This window comes from Carassius carassius, chromosome 7, assembly GCF_963082965.1.
Source record: "Carassius carassius chromosome 7, fCarCar2.1, whole genome shotgun sequence".
Taxonomy (NCBI): domain Eukaryota; kingdom Metazoa; phylum Chordata; class Actinopteri; order Cypriniformes; family Cyprinidae; genus Carassius; species Carassius carassius.
The window spans coordinates 39,089,455-39,111,028 of NC_081761.1; the positions used below are offsets into that span (position 1 = coordinate 39,089,455).

A 21,574-nucleotide genomic window follows, 5' to 3' on the forward strand; every position below is an offset into this window, starting at 1 on the left:
TTTTAATGGACAGATGTTGTACGAATGATTATCACAGAAGAAGCAATGTCATTATTTAGTAAGATAACTTTAGGCAAGGCAAGGCAAGGCAAGTTTATATATATAGCACATTTCGTACACAATGGTAATTCAAAGTGCTTTACATAAAAGAAAGTAAAATAGTAATGAAGAAAAATAATAACAAGAATAAAAACAAGCAATTTTAAAACTTTTAAAATTATTAAAACTGTACTTATTTAAAATGAATTTAAAACAGTTAGAAAATGATTTTACATAAAATATAAAATCAAAATTAAAAAAACAGTGAAAATATATATTGCAATCAGTTCGGACATTGCACCGTGCTCATTCAATAAATGCACAGCTAAACAGATGAGTTTTAAGTCTAGATTTAAATGTGACTAGTGTTTTAGCACATCTGATCTCTTCTGGAAGTTGATTCCCACTGCGGGCAGCATAGTAACTAAAGGAGGACTCCCCTTGTTTTGTGTGAACCCTTGGTATTTCTAACTGACTCAATCCTAATGATCTGAGTGGTCTGTTAGGTTTATATTCAGTTAACATATCTGCAATATATTTCGGTCCTAGGTCATTTAGTGACTTATATACGAGTAAAAGTACTTTAAAATCAATCCTAAATGTAACTGGAAGCCAGTGTAAGGACCTGAGGACTGGTGTGATATGCTCAGATTTTCTGGTTCTAGTCAGAATCCTGGCAGCAGCGTTCTGGATGAGCTGCAGCTGTCTAATGGTCTTTTTGGGAAGGCCAGTGAGGAGCCCATTACAATAGTCCACCCTGCTGGTGATGAAGGCATGAACAAGTTTCTCCAAGTCTTGGCTGGAAACAAAAGATCTAATTCTTGCAATGTTTTTTAAATGATAGTATGCTGATTTAGTTACTGCTTTGACATGACTATTGAAACTAAGGTCTGTCTCCAGAATCACACCAAGATTCCTGACTTGATTTTTAGTTGTTTGAACCCTAGAGTCAAGGTATGCATTCACCTTGAACACTTCATCTTTGTTTCCAAATGCAATGACTTCAGTTTTTTCCTTGTTTAACTGAAGAAAGTTCTGGCACATCCAACTATTAATTTCATCAATGCATTGGCAGAGGGAGTCAATGGGGCTGTAGTCATTTGGAGATAAGGCTAGGTAAATCTGGGTATCATCAACATAGCTGTGATAGGCAATTTGGTTCTTTCTCATTATTTGACTTAGTGGAAGCATATACAGGCTAAACAAGAGCGGTGCAAGAATTGAGCCTTGTGGGACTCCGCATGTCATGGACGTCCATTTAGACTTATGCTCTCCTAGACTCACATAATAACCTCTCCCTTCTAAGTATGACCTGAACCATTTGAGTACCATCCCAGAAAGCCTGACCCAGTTTTCCAGTCTCTCTAGTAGTATGTTATGATCGACAGTGTCAAACGCAGCACTGAGATCTAGCAATACCAGCACCGATATTTTGCCAGAGTCACAATTTAAGTGAATATCATTTATTATCTTAATGAGTGCTGTCTCTGCGCTGTGATGCGGTCGAAAACCAGATTGAAAATTGTCCAGGTATCCATTTGGGTTTAAGTATTTGTTCAGCTGATTAAAAACGACCTTTTCTATAATTTTACCTATAAAAGGAAGATTAGATATTGGTCTAAAATTGCTCAAAATGGTGTTATCAAGATTGCTCTTTTTCAGGAGGGGCTTAACAACTGCATTTTTTAAGGAGTTTGGAAATGTCCCAGAAAGAAGTGAAGCGTTCACCACTTTAAAGTTGCTTTAGAAGCAACTTTAATGAAGCAGTGAATGTTGTTTCTGTTTGCCAAACATGAGTACCATAGACTGAAACATTTGTGCTTGTCATGAAACCTTTACAAGAATAACTGCTGTTTTTAACTGTGGCTCAAGTGTGGTAAATATGACACTGTGTAAAACTAGTGCTACTTCATCCAATCTGTTAAAATTAGTGAATGGCACCCCTGAGATTCAGCGATGTGAGTGGGTGTACTTTGGTTGTGGCACAAAATCTTGTCATAAAATTACAATAAATCATATTTGCTAATGCCTACACCTACCCCATCCTTAAAGCCTACTCCTTACAATAAGGGAAAAACAGTAATGTCGTTCAGCATGACAGAAATTTCGCACTATTGATGTGTGCATGCCCAGTGGCCGTAGCAGCATCCCTTTTAACCTTTACCGTGCTGTACTTCTGCTCTTACACTTGAACTAATCCATTTCCAACTGCTATATGGAGAAAAATGCATGCAAATATTAGCTAGATTATTATAATTATTTTTAATTAAGGAGAAGATGGGTGTAACTCGTCTGAGAATCCGAAGATGGTATGCGCCACTAGAGGGAGACGTTCAGACTAAACATGAATAGTATCACATTCGTTCCCATGTGTTAAACACATAAGAGCTGTACAATAAAACCTGGACATTTATTCTTACATTTTGACTTCTCTAGATTAATGAATCACAGCTTAACAGTTAACTTAAGTACTAGGGGTTTGGCGATTTGTAGAGGTGTTTATCTCTAATATTCACACCTGTATACATCCAGAGAAGCTCTGATATGATAATAATCCTACATCTGTAAATAGCTGCGAATGGCCTTTTGCTGAATCTAGTCATTGTCTTTATACTTTCTAGATAAACATCTGTTCCTGTTTTGTTTTATTAATTTCAATAAATTGTTACGGCTAGTTTATTTATTTATTTTTTATAATCACTGATGTTGATTTGTTGTTGATGACATCATGGTGTCCTTCCTACAGGACTCTGTGTGTGTGTGTAGGCCTATGTGTAATGTGCCTGCATGTTTCTAAGAAACATAAGTGTGACTTCTCGAGAATTTAAGCAGACATGACACATATGGTTGAGACCAGTGTTGGCTGTAACCTGTTACTGAGTAACTAAATTATTTATCCACTCAAAAAGTAAAAATGCTTATTTTTAGGAGATTTAATTACAGTTACTTATAAAGAACTTGCGTTACATACAGTAAACAATTTCAACAGTTCTAAAATCAATATTGAATTTGAAATCTAAGTTTACTATCTAAAGCTAAAATTGAATGCAGCATCTTTAACCCTCTGCGTGCCAGCTTGTTCACTTTCAGTTTTTCCTGATTCACAGAGAAACCTTAGATACTCAGATACAGATAAGAATAAAAATTGAATGAAGAAGTCTAATCTATAAAGGACCTACTTTTATTTGTGTACACTGACAATAACAACAAAACATTATGCTTTTGCAAAATAAAAACAAAAAAACAAACAAACGGTGCACTCTCTGCCATCTTGCTCTATGTGAGTAATTTTCTACACATCACAAACTCAGCAAAATTTGACACGGAGACATGAGAAATATGTCTATAGAAAGCCTGTGTCTACTTTTTAACAAATTCAAATCGAAAACGAATATTTTCTGATTATTTTTTCTTCTGCTGCTTCTCTGCTTGTAATTAAAAAAATCCCTATATTAGCTCACCAAATGTGTTTACATTATATTTTGTACTGCTGTTTTGTAAGATGAACAGTGTTTCACCGTAAACAAATGCAAAATGGGCAGAGTTGATTGGTTGATTTTAAATCTAATATGGAAAGAAAATCCAACAGCAGACAGTATATTCATAAGTTGATGATATGTACAGTATAGGTTACAGAGTTACTGAAACAATGCAAATAATTTGTAACTAAATATTAAATAATCTTTGAAGATATTATAAATATTTGTAAAGCTGTTCATTAGGACAACTAGAAACATAGGTAATATCAATTAAATTAGAACAACAATAAATTCAACTTTTTATTTATTTCAGCTGCTGCCAGTTCAATTGCTGTGTTAATTTTAAGGATAATCAGCGTGGTTGTGTAAGTAATTTCAATCTAAATTAGCCTATTATAAACGGATTGAATCTCACAATTTAAATATAAAATATAAATGCTCAACTTATTTTAATGTACATTTAAAACATATGTTGCCATTACGTACTGATCATATTTTGTAAAGTGTATATATTAGAGGAGTGAATGTGAGTAGCTATTAAATGTGAATAACTACTTATGATTCTTTTTGTCTTTTTGTTTGTGTGTTTTTAGTTTTGATCATGGAGGACCCTTCAGAATCACACCAGGACTAAGAAAATGTAGGTTCTTTCTCTGACACATCTCTGCATGTTTGGATACAATGACAAATCCTGGAGTCTTTTCTGCAATAGTAATGGATTTACTGTCTGACACAGTAATGTAAGCAATAACATTACAGATAATGTACCAAATCTAATAGACTAGGAGTGTATTTGGACTGTACTCTGTCCTTCTACAGCGTTTCTGACACACACACACACACACACACACACACACACACACACACACACACACACACACACACACACACACACACACACACACACACACACACACACACACACACACACACACACTTAGACACATTCAACATCACATTCACTGAACCCCTTTATGCTGGATTTAAGGTGTTGGGTTCCTCACTCTCTCTGTTTTAGATGTAATGACACATTTTTGACAACACTCTACCTCTATCATATTCTTGTTCATACTTAAAACCTGTTTATTCACATAAAAGTCAGAAAGTTCAGGTTTTACTGTCTGACCCATAAGCAGCTGTAAATCTAAACTGTAAATAATGAAGGTTCAGTCTAGTTTCTGGTTTTACATTATTCACACCATGCAGATTATTGTGGTTAGTCAGCAGTTTATAGTTTTTTATACACGTTTTAGATGTGCAGATCGATTCCTTTCAATTTTGCTTTTCTTTTTAATGAATATGCCATTAAAAAAAAAAGAAGAAAAATTGGGGAAGTCATGGCCTTATGGTTAGAAATCTGACTTTTAATCCAAAGGTTGTGAGTTTGAGTCTCAGGCCAGTAGAGATTGATGGTAGGGGGAATGAATGTACAGTGCTCTCTCCACCTTCAATACTATGACTGAGGTGCCTTTGGGCAAGGCACCGAACCCACAACTTCTCCCTTCTCTACCATTGCTGTGTGTGTGCACTTTGGATGGGTTAAATGCAGAGCACTGAGTATGGGTCACATTACTTTCACTTTTTTTATATACTTTTGGCTTATTGTCAGAATAAAAATTAATAAATACAGATGTTCTTTGAAGCTAGTTTCCCATTATGTTGTTTGTTTACAGGTAAACTGCTTTATGAAGAAGGCTTAAAGGGTGTGGGAATTGTCTAGGGGTTACAGAAACTGCTTAGACTGACTCTGATTTATGACAATCTCTACTCTAACAGAGATGATTTGAAGTGACGAAACTCCGGCATATTTCATCTGACAGAAAGGAGAAAAACTACTTTGTAAGACAAAAATAAAGCATGAACATTATTACTATTTTGAATACAGTGATATAGACAACTGTTATTCATTGCCAGTCTCAGTTTATGAATTCAGAGAAACATTCAACAACTTAAGTCAGAGATGTTATGAAAGCATAACAAGGGCGCTGGAACTATAGTGCCAAAAAAACTGATTTATGGAATGCAAATAAATCAGTTGAATTCAGAACAAATACATGCAGATGTATTTCCTTGCTACTTATTGTAAATGTGCAGTCTATGTTTCTTCTAGTTTTCTATTGTCGGTAGTGTAGAGTTGAAGCAGGACACAAAAATTCAAATCAAGTAGCTTATTCAATACGTGAATCAGTGTCTCAGTCTGCATTGTGGCTGCTCATGACATATTTAAATGTGCAGTCTATGTACTAGCCAGTTTGTACTGTCAGTTTCCTCATTCGACCACCAGGACAAGACCACAGGAAACAGATGATTCTTCTGCACAATCTGACTTTGCTGCAGCCTGGAATTGAACTACTGGTTTCGTCTGGTCAGAGGAGAACTGGTCCCCAACTGAGCCTGGTTTCTCCCAAGGTTTTTTTCTCCATTCTGTCACCGATGGAGTTTCGGTTCCTTGCCGCTGTCGCCTCTGGCTTGCTTAGTTGGGGACACTTCATCTACAGCGATATCGTTGACTTGATTGCAAATAAATGCACAGACAGAACAGAGTGAACAGAGATGACATCACTGAATTCAATGATGAACTGCCTTTAACTATCATTTTGCATTATTGACACACTGTTTTTCTAATTAATGTTGTTCAGTTGCTTTGTTTAAAGCGCTATATAAATAAAGGTGACTTGACTTGACTTGATAACATGTTGTGAAGGAATAGTTAGGTAACCCATACTCCAAATTTGTAACTATACAGATTTCCTAATAAAAACTTTAACTGTTATCAGTATGCAATTTAATTAATTTGTAAATCATATGAATGAGGAACTTAAAACAACATGAATGTTAACGGTGGAGATAGAGGCCGTAACACTGTTTTGGCACACAAAAGCTTTATCAAACTGGATCAGAAAAAAAGAAGAAGAAGAAAAAATGGATCAGATTATCTGTTGATCATTTAGCGCCCCCTTTTGGACAGACAAGCACATAGAGTCTAATAAGAGCTTACAACAATTGACCTATTTATGAACAAAATGAACATTTGAAATTACATTTCACAATTGCTAGAACTTTTACATTGTTTGTTTTAATATGTATTTCTTTATAATATGTTTATTTATCTCAGGATAGCCACTCATGCACCGACTGAATCAGTGATGTCCATTCCACCTGCAGCTGAAGTTGGAATTGGACAACTCTTTAGATTTTTTTTTATTTTTTCATGATGAATTAAAAATCCTACCGAGGTTCTTAAGGAGACACTACAGCCTTATTTGATTTAAAGAAGTATGAACTCAGCAAAAATCCATGGGAGCAAATAGTGAGACAGACACTGTTGGACCACAGACCATAAAGAGAGGAACAAAATCAGCACATGTTGAAGCTACAAGGTTAGAAAGAGGAAGACAAAAACTAGTGCACAATGATATTTATAGCTTTGTCCATTTGCACATGCCATTTGTTCTTTTTAATGACACGCCTTATGTCTGATTTTTAATGAAACAGGAAGAGCAGAACATTAGCCTGGAACTGATAGTAAAACACAGAAGTATCTTACACATAGTTACAGATGAGGGCAATCTTATGATCAAAACATTTCAAGGTAAGTTTCAAGGTTTTATTTATTTATTTGTGTATAGATATATGATTATGCTTTAGATAGAGTTTCATCATATGTTTGAAATTAATATCTCAATTAAAAATGATCTGTAATCAACATTTGAGCAAGTGCATAACCAGCCAGTGTTCAAAATTATCGCCTTACTTTAGCCTGTTTCACAACAGTTATCTTATAATAATAATTTGAGTGGTACGGCTAGGTTTTCGAGAGAAATTCGATCATAGCATTGCATCATTACGTCACGTCTTTAAACAAAAAAAGAAGTTGTCCCGGCTACTAGAGTGTCACATGTCAGGTTCCTTCAGGTTGCAGATCGTTTATAGCCTTTTTTCTCACAGCAGCTGGAATAATCAAATATTTAATTTTTATGGTGGATTGTAATCCAAAAAGGATTATGTGTTTATGAAACACATGTGAATAATTATTTTTATAGTGATTTTTTATTTTTATTTAGGTTGTATATATGTAGCTTTTTTTTCTGACCTGTCAGGTCTGAGAGAAGTGTTGTAATTTTTACACCAGAATCAGAATCAGAATCAGAATGAGCTTTATTGCCAGGTATGTTCACACATACGAGGAATTTGTTTTCGTGACAGAGCTCCGCAGTGCAACATAACAGCGACAGAACAAAAAACACAATAAGGAATAAAAAATACAAATAGGTGGGTAAGGATTGACAATATACAAATTGACAATGTATGGCAGGTATATTAAAAAGAGCATTTATGTATGTACATGTATATTATGTGGAAAAATTGTAACTGTACGCTAAGTATGTGTGTTTGGATAAATAAGTGTATGTCTATATAAATATAAATATAAGTAGTATAGTGTGTTCCATGTATGTACATGTATATTATGTGCAAAATATTTACGTGTACGCTAAGTATGTGTGTTGGATAAAAAGTGTAGTGTATATAAATATAAATAGTGTAGTGTGTCCCACAGTTATTATCAGCTGTTCATAAGATGGATTGCCTGAGGGAAGAAACTGTTCCTGTGTCTGGTCGTTCTGGTGCTCAGTGCTCTGTAGCGTCGACCAGATGGCAACAGTTCAAAGAGGGAGTGTGCTGGATGTGAGGGGTCCAGAGTGATTTTAACAGCCCTTTTGCTCACTCTGGATAAGTACAGTTCTTGAATAGATGGGAGGGTTGTACCGATAATTCGCTCAGCAGTCCGGACTACCCTCTGTAGTCTTCTGAGGTCCGATTTAGAAGCTGAGCTGAACCAGACAGTTACTGAAGTGCAGAGGATGGATTCGATGATGGTGGAGTAGAACTGTTTCAGCAGATCCTGTGGCAGGTTAAACTTCCTCAGCTGGCGAAGGAAGTACAACCTCTGCTGGGCCTTTTTCACAATGGAGTCAATGTGAATGTCCCACTTCAGGTCCTGAGAGATAGTGGTGCCCAGGAACCTGAATGACTCCACTGCAGTCACAGTGCTGTTCATGATGGTGAGTGGGGGGAGTGCAGGGGGGTTTCTCCTGAAGTCCACGATCATCTCCACTGTTTTGAGCGTGTTAAGCTCCAGGTTGTTGAGACTGCACCAGACAGCCAGCTCTTTAACCTCCTGTCTGTAAGCAGACTCGTCACCGTCCTGAATGAGGCCGATGAGTGTGGTGTCATCTGCAAACTTCAGGAGCTTGACAGAGGGGTCCTTAGATGTGCAGTCATTAGTGTACAGGGAGAAGAGCAGTGGGGAGAGAACACAGCCCTGGGGAGCTCCGGTGCTGATTGTACGGGTGCTGCACTTCTGAGTTAATCATATTTGCGTGTTAGTTTGACCTGAGTGTGCACTTTTTAGTAGAGGTACTAGCCATGCTTGCTTAATAACCATGACTGAACTGGATAATGAGTGAGAGACCAGACATTTCAGTATACTTACACATTATACTTATACTTGCATATTACACATACTCCTCAAAACATTAGATTCATCCATGCTGGAGCCGAGCCACCGCAGAACCGACACAAGGAAGATAATTCTGCACACAGCTGCAATTGCAGGTTTTCAAAGAGAGATAGCAACAAAGAGGCAAATAGTTTGCAGCTTTAAAGAAAGAGCTATTTAAAAGGCTATTTATGAACATGTATTTCTAAGGCCTGAATTCTAAGGCTACTATTATAAATTATATTATAATCGGTGCAGTTGTTTATTAATGAACAAAATATTTTCATGTTTAAAATGCTCAATTGTTAAACCTCATCCAGGTTCAGTCCAGATTTATGAAAAGAGATCTGTACTCTACCACCTGACACAGTTTCTACAGGAACCAATCCAGACTATCAGAAGACGTTCAGTACAGAAACAGATCGAGAACAAGTCATGAGAGGATCCAGTTCTGCTCACTTTCAGGAGGAGACTGGAGATCTGCAGAATCCAGTAGATGATGAACTACAGAGAGTCAAAGACCAGCACAAAACCAGCATGAAGAACAAGTATGAGAGATTATTTGAGGGACTGAAACTCCAGGAGAATGAAAGCCTCCTGAACAGCATCTACACACAGCTCTACATCATAGAGGGAGAGAAAGAAGGAGTGAATGAAGAACATGAAGTTTTACAGATGGAGAAAACATCCAGAACACAACACTCACAAGACACTCCAATCTACTGCAATGACATCTTTAAAGCCTCCGCTGAAGCAGGATGTGAGGAGAAAGAGCAGATCAAGACTGTTCTTACTAAAGGCATCGCTGGAATCGGAAAAACCGTCTCTGTGCAGAAGTTCATTCTGGACTGGGCCGAGGGAAAAGCCAATCAGGATGTAGATTTCATGTTTGTGCTTCCATTTCGAGAGTTGAACTTGATCCGAGATCATCAGTACAGTCTTCACAGACTTCTGTTGGACTTTCATCCTGAACTTCAAGATCTGGACTCACAGATTTATGAGCAGTGTAAAGTTGTGTTCATCTTTGATGGTCTGGATGAAAGCAGAATCACACTGATGTTTTCAGATGCTCAGAAAGTTTGTGATGTGACTGAGACTTCATCAGTGGCTGTGTTGATGTCAAACCTCATGAAAGGAGAGCTGCTTCCCTCTGCTCTCATCTGGATCACCTCCAGACCAGCAGCAGCCAATCAGATCCCCTCCAAATACATCCACCGTCTGACAGAAATTCAGGGATTCACTGAGCCTCAGAAGGAGGAATATTTCAGGAAGAGAATCAGTGATGAGCATCAAGCCAGCAGAATCATCTCACACATCAGAAGAACAAGAAGCATCCACATCATGTGCCACATCCCTGTCTTCTGCTGGATCTCATCCACTGTGCTTCAGAAGCTTCTGGAAGACGATTTGAGAGCAGAAATCCCTCAAACTCTGACTGAAATGTACATCCACTTCCTGCTGATTCAGATCAACATGAGGAACCAGAAGTATGAAGAGAGAGATCCAGAGAAACTCCTGCAGTCCAACAGAGAAGTGATTGTGAAACTTGCTGAAGTGGCTTTCAAACAGCTGATGAAGGGTAATGTGATGTTCTATGAGGAGGACCTGATTGAGACTGGGATAGATGTCACTGATGCTTCAGTGTATTCTGGGATTTGCACTGAGATTTTTAAGGAGGAACCTGTGATTCATCAGAGGAAAGTCCACAGCTTCATTCACCTGAGCGTTCAGGAGTTTCTCGCTGCTTTCCATGTGTTTTACTACCACATAAGCATCAATACAGAAGCATGTTTAGATTCTCTGCATAATTTGCAAAAAAGAGGGGTAGAAAAAGCTCTTGAGAGTGAGAATGGACGTCTGGATCTGTTCCTGCGGTTCCTGCTGGGCATCTCACTGGAGTCCAATCAGAGACTCTTACAGGATCTACTGAAACACACAGAGAACAGCTCAGAGAGCATCAGGAGAACCACACAGTACATTAAAGAGAAGATCAAAGATGGACATGAACTCTCCACTGAAAGATCCATCAATCTGTTCCTCTGTCTACTGGAAGTGAAAGATCAGACTCTGTCCAGAGAGGTTCAGGAATTTGTGAAATCAGACAAACACTCAGAGAAGAAACTCTCTCCTGCTCACTGCTCAACAATCGCCTACATGCTTCAGATGTCAGAGGAAGTGCTGGATGAGTTTGACCTCAAGAAATACAACACATCAGATGAGGGGAGAAGACGACTGATACCAGCTGTACTCAACTGTAAAAAAGCCCTGTGAGTGTTACAATGAAATAGAAATATGTTTATGCAAAGTAACAATCCTCTCTGAAAGCTATGTCTGTACCTTCTGCACTGGAAGCTCCTTTGACCAAGACCAATTTCTTGTGTGTGTAAACATACTTGCCAATGAAGTTCTTTCTGACTTTTGAATTATAATTTATAAGGTTCATAGTAATTTAACTTATATAATTTTTGAAATTTGAATATAAAAAAGTTAGACAATTTTTCACTGAAAATTGTGTTGATCTCCTTTTCAGTCTTGCTGGTTTTAATATCACTGCCCAGGACTGTGATGTTGTTTCATCAGCTCTACAATCTTCAAACTGTGTCCTGAGAGAGCTGGATCTGAGTAACAATGATCTGCAGAATTCAGGAGTGAAGCTGCTCTCTGATGGACTGAAGAGTCCAAACTGTCAGCTAGAGATACTGAGGTTTGTGAACACAGTTGTACATTCACACCCAAATGTGGGAATCTTTTTTAATGGGGCAAATAATCTTCTATATTAGCTATTTCTCATGTGATTCATGTTCAAAAATATGGTTTTTCAACATGTGATGCAGGCTTTTTAATAAAAAATGGCCTTTACTCACCAAATAAATAAAAAGCAATTTCTTTAATAAAAGTGTCTCTGTTAAGAGTATAACCTGGGTTCTTTGAGAAGGGGAATTCTTTGGTTTAGGAAATGCCCTCATTATGACCAGTGTTTGAAAGGTGTCAAAACATGACAGTTCCATTGGCAGATGACAGTCCATGACATCACTAATAGTGCACCTGATTTGGGGTAGTCATGGCCTAGTGGTTAGACAGTATGACTACTAAACCTAAGGTTGTGGGTTCAAGTCTCGGGCTAGCAATAACTTGACTTAGGTGCCCTTGAGCAAGGCACTGAACCACCAACTGCTCCCCGGGCACCGCAGAATAATGGCTGCCCACTGCTCTGGGTGTGTGTTTACTGCTGTGAGTGTGTACTTTGGTTGGGGTAAATGTAGAGCACGAATTCTGAGTATGGGTCACCATACTTGGATGTATGTCACGTCACATCGTCACTTAAATTGATAGTATAATCGGGCACCTTTAGTTTAGTCAGAGGTTATGACTTAACTATTTAATAGGTCGCCCATGCTTACCATTATTTAAATAGTGTTTTTGTTTAGCCCCCTACAGTCAACCATGTAACAACTTAGTTAAAGGGGTTATATGATGCGATTTAAATTTTCCTTTCTCTTTGAAGTGTTACAAGCTTTTGGTGCATAAAGAAGATATGTAAAGTTGCAAATACTAAAGTCTCAAATCCAAAGAGATCTTCTTTATAAAAAAGTTAAGACTTGTCCACGCCCCCCTAAAACGGCTCATTCTAACATGCCCCCACATGTCTACATCACTATTTGGGAAGATTTACATAACACCACCCAGATGTTCTCGCAAAGAAAGAAGGTGTACCTTTTATTCTCTTTGTAGTATTGTTGTTGGTGCCGCAATGTCATATAGACGCTGTGTGTTTCACTGTGAAAGTGAAACTAAAATGTTTGGCCCTCCAAAAGAGGATGATATCCACTTCGTCATGCCATGCCATTCTCAAGCCAATTTTCAAAGGTGAATCTAAGAGTAAGATGCATACCTGGCTTTTAAAAAAATGCATAGTATGAAGTGTTGGGACACTTACTCTGGTTACAGAAGGCATAGTTACACTTCATTTAAAGCAATATCGTTGACTGGATTGCAAATGATTGAACAGATCTTATTAAAACTGAACTGAGATGATGACTTCAATAAATTCAATGATGAATTCATTGAATTCATCAACAGTGAGACCAGATATGACTGTTAGTTCACTTGCGTTGGCATTTTCATGTAATCATTTTGAGCAGACTGAGTATAAGGAAGGATGGGTGAGGGGATTTAAAGTGAAACAAATGGACAGAAGGGAAGGAAGTCTCCTGCACCTCCATTCTGAGAGGTGTTTCAAAGATGCCCGTGTATGTTTGTATTGTCTGTTTCTAAGGAGATCAAAGTATGTGAGTTTCTTTCATCCTAACAGATACTCCACCCCAAAATGAAAATTTTGTCATTAATCACTTACCCCTGTGCTGTTTCAAACCCGTAAAAGCTTTGTTCATCTTTGGAACATAATTTAAGTTACTTTGGATGAAAACAGGGAGGTTTGTGACTGTCCCATAGACTGCCAAGTAAATTACACTATCAAGGTCCAGAAAAGTATGAAAAGCATCATCAGAATAGTCCATCTGCCATCAGTGGTTCAACCATAATGTTATGAAGTCACACTAATATATTTTGTATGCAAATAAAACAAAAATAATGACTTTATTCAACAATTTATCTTCTCTGTGTCACTCCACTTCAGCGTAGTGCCATTTTGGCGAATCTTATTTTTACTAAGGCAATGTACGCTCTTCTGTGTCTGCAGCGCCACAGGATGCACTGTTTTCTTTCAAATCAAAGTGTAAATAGATATAGAATACATATCCTAGTGGTGCGGCTTTCAGAAGAGGGAGAGGCGGAGAGGGCAATATAAGAAGGGGGTCATAAATGAGCGAGGAGCGAGGAGTTGTTTGCTCTCTTTGGAGATCTCTTCTCCAGATTAGTTTTATAGTTTTTCTGTGTAAGCTCCTGATGTTCTGGATTCATGATGAAATAATTTCACTCCTTACACTTTTAGATTGATTCTTGCCAGGTTCAGCCACAGATGTATCTCCATCACAGCTATAGAATCACCCATGGCAGTGGCTGTTTGCTTGGTAGCCTGGAGAGTTCAATAATCTTGATTTCAGTAACTGCCTCAGAGGGGTAGATCAGCCTGGTATGCCTGTAAATCTGCCATTGTGTGTAAGGCATCCTGGCCTGATCTGTTGCCACATATGCCCTGTTGTTCAAACATGAAGTGTTTTGAAACAGTTTAGATGGCAGGGTCAGAACCTTTAAAGAATCACCCAGAGAGAATATCTCGTCAACAGGAGGTATATCTATCCCTATCCCCACACATGCAAACCTTCTACATACCAAGGGTTCACACAAAATAAGGGGAGTCCACCTTTAGTTACTATGCCATCTGCAGCTGGAATCAGTTTCCAGAAGAGATCAGATGTGCTAAAACACTAGTCACATTTAAATCTAGACTCAAAACCCATCTGTTTAGCTGTGCATTTATTGAAGGAGCACTGTGCAATGTCCGAACTGATTGCACTGTATTTTACGTATTCACTGTATTTTATGTAAAATCATTTTCTTTTTTTAACTGTTTTAAATTAATTTTAAATAAGTCAATTTTTTAATCATTTCCCAATTTTAAAAATTGCTTGTTTTTATTTTTATTTTATTATTTCTTCATGACTATTTTACTTTCTTTTATGTCAAGCACTTTGAATTACCATTGTGTACTAAATGTGCTATATAAATAAACTTGCCTTGCCTTACATTTACATAATTAGAAGAGATGAATGCATGTTGAAGGTCTCCTCCATGATCTCTGTGTCACAGTGTCTGGGTTGTGTCCCTGGGTTTCCACTAGATGTCCTCCTTTCTCACGGTGTCTTTGCCCTTTAATAAAGTTACATACCTGCACTTGGATCTCTCCGTGTTTCTTGTATCACCAGACGTAACAGAAGGACTCCGTCAAAGCGAAGATCCAGCGGTATGTCTGCTTATGTCTCCTCCCCAGCCACAGAGCGGGAGAGGAACAGATTTGAGGGAACTCGCCTGGTGGTTTTCCGGGGGACCAGGGGAGGTCGCCGAGGAGGGAGTGGTCGAGAGGAGATTCAGCACCGCTCTCAACCATGGCCTCCCTTCGACCCGGGGCTCGTGTGGGATGGATCAGAGCCACCGTCTCACCATGGCGGACGGAGAGGGGAGAGGAAGCGCACGTCCGCCACGGTGGCGCCACTGCCCATGATTGCCGCGAGTCCAGCGCCACGGTGCAAAATGGCCGCCAGCTCAGCGCCAACGCCCAAGAAGGCCGCTGACTCATTCTTGGATTATTTCGCTATGCTGTCCAAGATCCTAGAGATTCCCAAGACGGTTAACGTCATGGCTGCTGAGCCATCGCCTCAGCACAAGATGGCTGCCAGCCCAGCGCCACAGCACAAGATGGCTGCCAGCCCAGAGCCACAGCACAAGATGGCCGCCAGCCCAGCTCCACAGCACAAGATGGCCGCCAGCTTGGAGCCACAGCACAAGATGGCCGACTCAATGCCTGAGTCTCCAGACAAGGTGTCACCGACTCGCCATCATAGAGGGCGGAGGAGGAGGAGACAGGCGTCTTCCGTTCCTCAAAGCCCGGAGGATGTTCCCGAGGTGGTGCCCGATGCTGTTCCGGAGGCCGAGGCGGTGCCCGATGCTGTGGTGGTGCCCGATGCCGAGGCGGTGCCCGATGCCATTCCGGAGGCCGAGGCGGTGCCTGATGCCAAAGCGGTGCCCGAGGCAGTGCCCGATGCCGTTCCGGAGGCCGAGGTGGTGCCCGATGCCGTTCCGGAGGCCGAGGCGGTGCCCGATGCTGTTCCGGAGGCCGAGGTGGTGTCCGATGCCGAGGCAGTGCCCGAGGCCGTTCCAGAGGCGGTGCCTGAAGCCGAGGCGTCTCACGTCTCCACAGGCAGTCCTAAGCCAAGTCAGGTGCCCATTGACTCTCCAGAGTCGAGTCAAGTTCCTGTTGACCTTCCAGAGTCGAGTCAGGTGACTGTTGAATTTTCAGAGTTGAGTGAGGTTCCGGTTGACCTTCCAGAGGCTAGTCAGGTGCTTGTGGACCCTCCAGATTCAGGGTTAGTCACCGTTGACCTTCCAGAGTCAGGACTAGTCACCGATGACCATCCAGAGTCAGGGCCAGTCACTGATGACCTTCCAGAGCCAGGGCTAGGTACCATGGACTTTCCAGAGACAAGGCTAGACATCGTGGACCTTTCAGAGTCAGGTCAAGTCACTGGGTGGCCTTCTGCTCCGCCCTGTTGGACTCCGGCATCGACCACAGGGGCGTGGTGGTCATCTGCTCCGCCCTGGGGGACTCCGATGTCGACCACGAGGACGTGGTGGTCATCTGCTCCGCCCTGGGGGGCTTCCGCTCTGACCACGCGGACGTGGTGGTCCTCTGATCTGCCCTGGGGGCTTCCGCTCTGACCACACGGACGTGGTGGTCTTCTGCTCCGCCCTGGGGGGCTTCTGCTCTGACCACACGGACATGGTGGACTTCTGCTCCACCCTGGGGGGCGCTTGCCCTGACTACACGGTTATGGTGGTCTTCCGCTCCGCCCTGGAGGACTCTGGCCTTGACCACAAAGGTGTGGTGGTCTTCTGCTCCGCCCTGGGGGGCTTCATGTTGTTTTTTCCTTTTGTTTTTGTGTTAATGTCTGTCCCTGTCCCTTTCTGTTAGTCTGGCCCTCCGTCCCTCCCCCTGAGCCTCCACCTGTCCGCCTCCCTCCTGGTCTGTTTTGTGTCTGTCGTGGAGCGTCTGGGAGCCGCTCCGTAGAGGGGGGGTTCTGTCACAGTGTCTGGGTTGTGTCCCTGGGTTTCCACTAGATGTCCTCCTTTCTCACGGTGTCTGTCCCCTTATCACTTCCTGTTCCCTTATTTGGTCACCTTCCTCCTTGTTTAGTTAATTGATTGTTCCCCACCTGTCTCCTGTTTCCCCCTTATCCTTCTGTGTATTTATACCCGGTCTGTCTGAGTCTGTGTTACGGAGTCCTTGTTTAATGTTAATTCATGTCCGTCAGTTCTTGCCCTTGCCTTGTCTTCTTGTTTGGTTTATGTTTGGATGGATGTTTTTTGGTTTCGACTCATGCCTGGACTGTTTACTCTTTGGATTTGCCCTTTAATAAAGTTACATACCTGCACTTGGATCTCTCCGTGTTTCTTGTATCACCAGACGTAACACTCTGTACCTCAGTGTGGAGATCTGGAAGAAATGGAATGCTCATAGTAGCCAGATTACTACACAGCAAAATCCCCAGTGTTAATTTAACACTCTGAGTGTGGACACATATAAACACTGAAGCAGTGTTAAAAGTAACACTGAAGCAGAGTGGAAGTTAATGAGATAATTAAGAAGTTAATTGAGTCATGATTGACCTTTATTGAAGACACCTGGTGTTAACAAGCAGAATCACCAACCGAGAAAATCACAATTAGTGTGTCACCATTATAGAGGTCAGTGTTTGCTTTAGTTGAGATCTTGACCCTTCAGTTGTTAACTTTAGATTTTGTGTGTCTGTGGTAACTGAGTTATAACATACAGACAGACCAGAACCAAGGCAATCTTGTGGTTTTGATTGTGGTTTGGACTAATTGTCATGGAGTTACCTGAATGACTGAGTTCAGGTTTCTTTACTGTGTACAAAAATTAGGTGGATAAAAAATGATCCAGCATTTTTTGCCATAATATTACATGTTTTTAAAAGTTAGTTCTACATAAAGAAAGAGTTCTTTAGTTTAGACACACAGACATCAAGAATCAGCGTGAGCATCACAACAATGGTGACCATCAATAAAGCATGTTGTAGCCAATAAAAACTCATCCATGACTCCCATCATGCATTGTGGCATGATAAATTATGAGCTGAACTGTCTTTTTAACTTTTTATTCTAACTATATTTTATTTTTGCTGTTTTTATGTGAATTTTTAGTATCTAGTTTTGTGATGTTCAGAGTAGATTTGTTTATCTGAATATGCTGTTTGTCACCATTGTTGAGATTCATATGCTGATTCTTGTTATCTGTGTGTGCTTAAGATTTAAACTCTTTAATAAAAAATAAAAAAAAATCAGAATCACAAGAAATGCCTACAAAATGTATAGAAAATACAGACTCTTTCATTGTGGAATAATAGCTGTTACAATTGATAATGACCGATAAGAAGACAAGAGACTGTAAATGAATTCAGTGATTAAGGTCAAGCAACAATTACATTAAAACATAATTATCACCTCCCGATGATTTTTGCTCTTGGCTTGACACACAAACTTGAAAATTAAAAAGTTACAAGCCAAGATCCCAACTAAAGCAAACACTGACCACTATAATGGTGACACAGAAATTGTGATTTTCTCGTTTGGTGATTCTGCTTGTTAACATCAGGTGTCTTCAATAATGGTCAATCATAACTCAATTAACTTCTTAATTATCTCATTAACTTCAACTCTGCTTCAGTGTTACTTTTAACACTGCTTCAGTGTTTATATGTGTCCACACTAAGAGTGTTAAATTAACACTGGGGATTTTGCTGTGTATGGCTTGACTGAAAACGCTTGTCAATTCTGCCACAAGAGACTTCTCGTCTCTCATGCCTCCAAGCTAGATCTAATCTTATTCATTCTTATTTTGCATGTCACTTCAACATTCTATGAAAAGACAGATATAAAAGCTTCCTAAATGTTAATGTGTAATTCTAATGCAACATAATATTTATATCTCTGTAGGTTGTCCGGCTGTATGGTGACAGAGGAAGGCTGTGGTTATTTGTCTTCAGCTCTGAGTTCAAACCCCTCACATCTGAGAGAGCTGGATCTGAGCTACAATCACCCAGGACAATCAGGAGTCCAGCTGCTCAAACACAAACTGGAGGATACAAACTACCAGCTGCAGATACTCAAGTATGTTTATGATACATGTTTGTGCATGCGTATATATATTTTTTCAATACTTAACTCCTAACATGAAAAATGCAATGTACTTTTGTAAAGCATAGAAGCATTTTCGACCCACAGAGTTTAGAGGTTAAGATTATAGCTAATCTTCAGGACCGAAATCGTATAAAATGTTATGATAAACTGCTTATTCACATTTTATACACCATCAGTCAAAAGTTTTTGAACCGTAAGATTTTTCATGTTTTTTGAAAATAAGTCTCTTCTGCTCACCAAGCCTGCATTTATTTGATCCAAAATACAGCAAAAGTAGCAATAGTGGTAAATATTTGTACTATTTAAAATAACTGCTTTCCATTTGAATATATTATAAAATGTAATTGATTTCTGTGATCAAAGTTGATTTTTTTTTTTGCTAAATAAACTACTTTTAAATAAACTACTTTAAATAAACTACTTTTCTACTTTTATTTTGCAAGGATGATTTAAATTGATCAAAAGTGATGATAGAGACATTTATAATGTTACAAAAGATTTTTATTTCAGATAAATACTGTTCTTTAGAACTTTCTATTCATCAAAGAATCCAAAAGAAATCTATACTCAGGTGTTTTCAACATAATTAACATAATTCTAATAATAATAAATTAAATCAGCATATGAATAGAATGATTTCTGAAGAGTCATGTAACACTGAAGACTGGAGTAATGATGCTGAAAATTTGGGTTTGAAATAAAATAAATTACATTTTAAAATATATTAAAATAGAAATCAGTCATTTTAAATAGTAAAAATATTTCTCAATTTTACTGTTTTTGCTATACTTAGGATCAAATAAATGCAGGCTTGGTAAGCAGAAGAAACTTCTTTAAAAACAAAAAAATCTTACTATTCAAAAACTTTTGACTGTTAGTGTACATTGTACAAAATAATAATATATATATATATATATATTTTGTAGCTACAGTATTAAGAGGTTAGATGTTGTAGATTTAGATAAATAAATCATTAAGTCAATTTGAAATGTGATTGACAGTAATGTTATTGAGGTTCTGTTTCTCTGACAATTTTTAAATGTCTGGTGTGTGTATATTTTTGTCTAGTTTGAATCATGGAGAACATTTCAGGGTCAGACCAGGACTGCAGAAATGTAGGTCTTCACACAACACTCATATGTAAAGAACCATTTAAATATTCTCTATGATACAGTTCTCATCTGTCCTCTTGTGTTCAGATGCCTGTGATCTCACACTGGATTCAAACACAGCAAACACTAAACTCATCCTGTCTGAGAATAATAGGAAGGCGACGCTTGTGGAAGATCATCAGTCGTATCCTGGTCATGCAGAGCGATTTGAGCACTATGAGCAGGTTCTGTGTGTTGAAAGTCTGACTGGACGCTGTTACTGGGAGGCTGAATGGAGCGGCTGGGTTGACATAGCAGTAACGTATAAAGGAATCAGCAGGAAAGGAAGAAGTGATGACTGTGATTATGGACTCAATGATAAGTCCTGGAGTTTGAGCTGCATTAAGGGCAGATACACTGTCTGGTATGATAAAATCAGCATTGATATTCCTGTACCTTTACCACAATCTAACAGAGTTGGTGTCTATCTGGATGTGTCGGCCGGCATTCTGTCCTTCTACAGCGTCTCTGACACACACACACTCACACACTTACACACATTCAACACCACATTCACTGAACCCCTCTATGCTGGGATTGGAGTTTTTTATAATAACTGCTCAGTATGTCTGTGTCAGATTTAGCAATCTGCAGGAGAGAACAACAAATTATATTTACCACACACCAAGCTATATATAAGACTGTGTCTCTCCTTACCTTAAAGTTCCAAGTTTTACACAAAAACATCAATAACATAAATAAATGTTTTTACTGAACCAATAAAGGAGCAATACGTTATTTCATTTGTGTTCAGAATCTTAAGGCAGTGTTCAGTTTCTTATTTGAATCAATTTAATTACTTTTATTGTCTTCTTGAATATATATATATATATATATATATATATATATATATATATATACAGTAGAGACCAAAAGTTTGGACACACCTTCTCATTCAAAGATTTTTCTTTATTTTCATATGAAAATAATAGTTATTATATTATTGCACTATTTCTTTAGATATATAACATTGCAACAGATATTGATCACTGAGTTTACGGCTTTCAGAAATGACAGAAAATTACATTAATATAGATGTGGTATTCTTTAGTGAGCCACTAGAAGGAGCTGAGGTGTGAAAGAATGTGAGTTTGGGGAGACCCCTGCTGAACTGGAAAGCTTGAGCACACCTAAATTACCAAATTCTGCTATAAATTCGATGGCAATATATAATCATTACAGTTAATAGTGTTCTCGTCTATTTGATTTCATGTCATTAACTACCTGCTTGATTTTACAGTACATTTCCACCTTATGAACATCAACTTGAGATGATGATGACCACTGATAAGCTATTACTAAATATAATATAGAAAACATATTTTTTCTGTAAAGCTCTAAAAACTACATAATATATATTTTAATTTTATTTATTTTTTACATTTTTAAACTTCTCGATTTGTGAAAAGTCGTGAAAAGTGCTATACAAATAAACTTGAATTTAATTGAATCCTAAATTATGTTGTGAACGTGAAAATATATATATTAAATATTAAAACTTACACAATATG

General features: G+C 38.8%; 1 protein-coding gene across 1 annotated transcript; it reads left to right on the top strand.

Annotated features, from left to right (window-relative positions):
• Positions 1–6,993: 6,993 nt before the first annotated feature.
• LOC132144187 (protein NLRC3-like) lies at positions 6,994–20,821 on the top strand. Its single transcript, XM_059554954.1, has 6 exons — positions 6,994–7,122; positions 9,345–11,285; positions 11,549–11,722; positions 18,709–18,882; positions 19,981–20,027; positions 20,112–20,821. Exons 2-6 carry the CDS (start codon positions 9,454–9,456, stop codon positions 20,645–20,647), a joined length of 2,763 nt encoding a protein of 920 aa, XP_059410937.1. The 5' UTR covers positions 6,994–7,122; positions 9,345–9,453; the 3' UTR covers positions 20,648–20,821.
• The last annotated feature ends 753 nt before the right edge of the window (positions 20,822–21,574 follow it).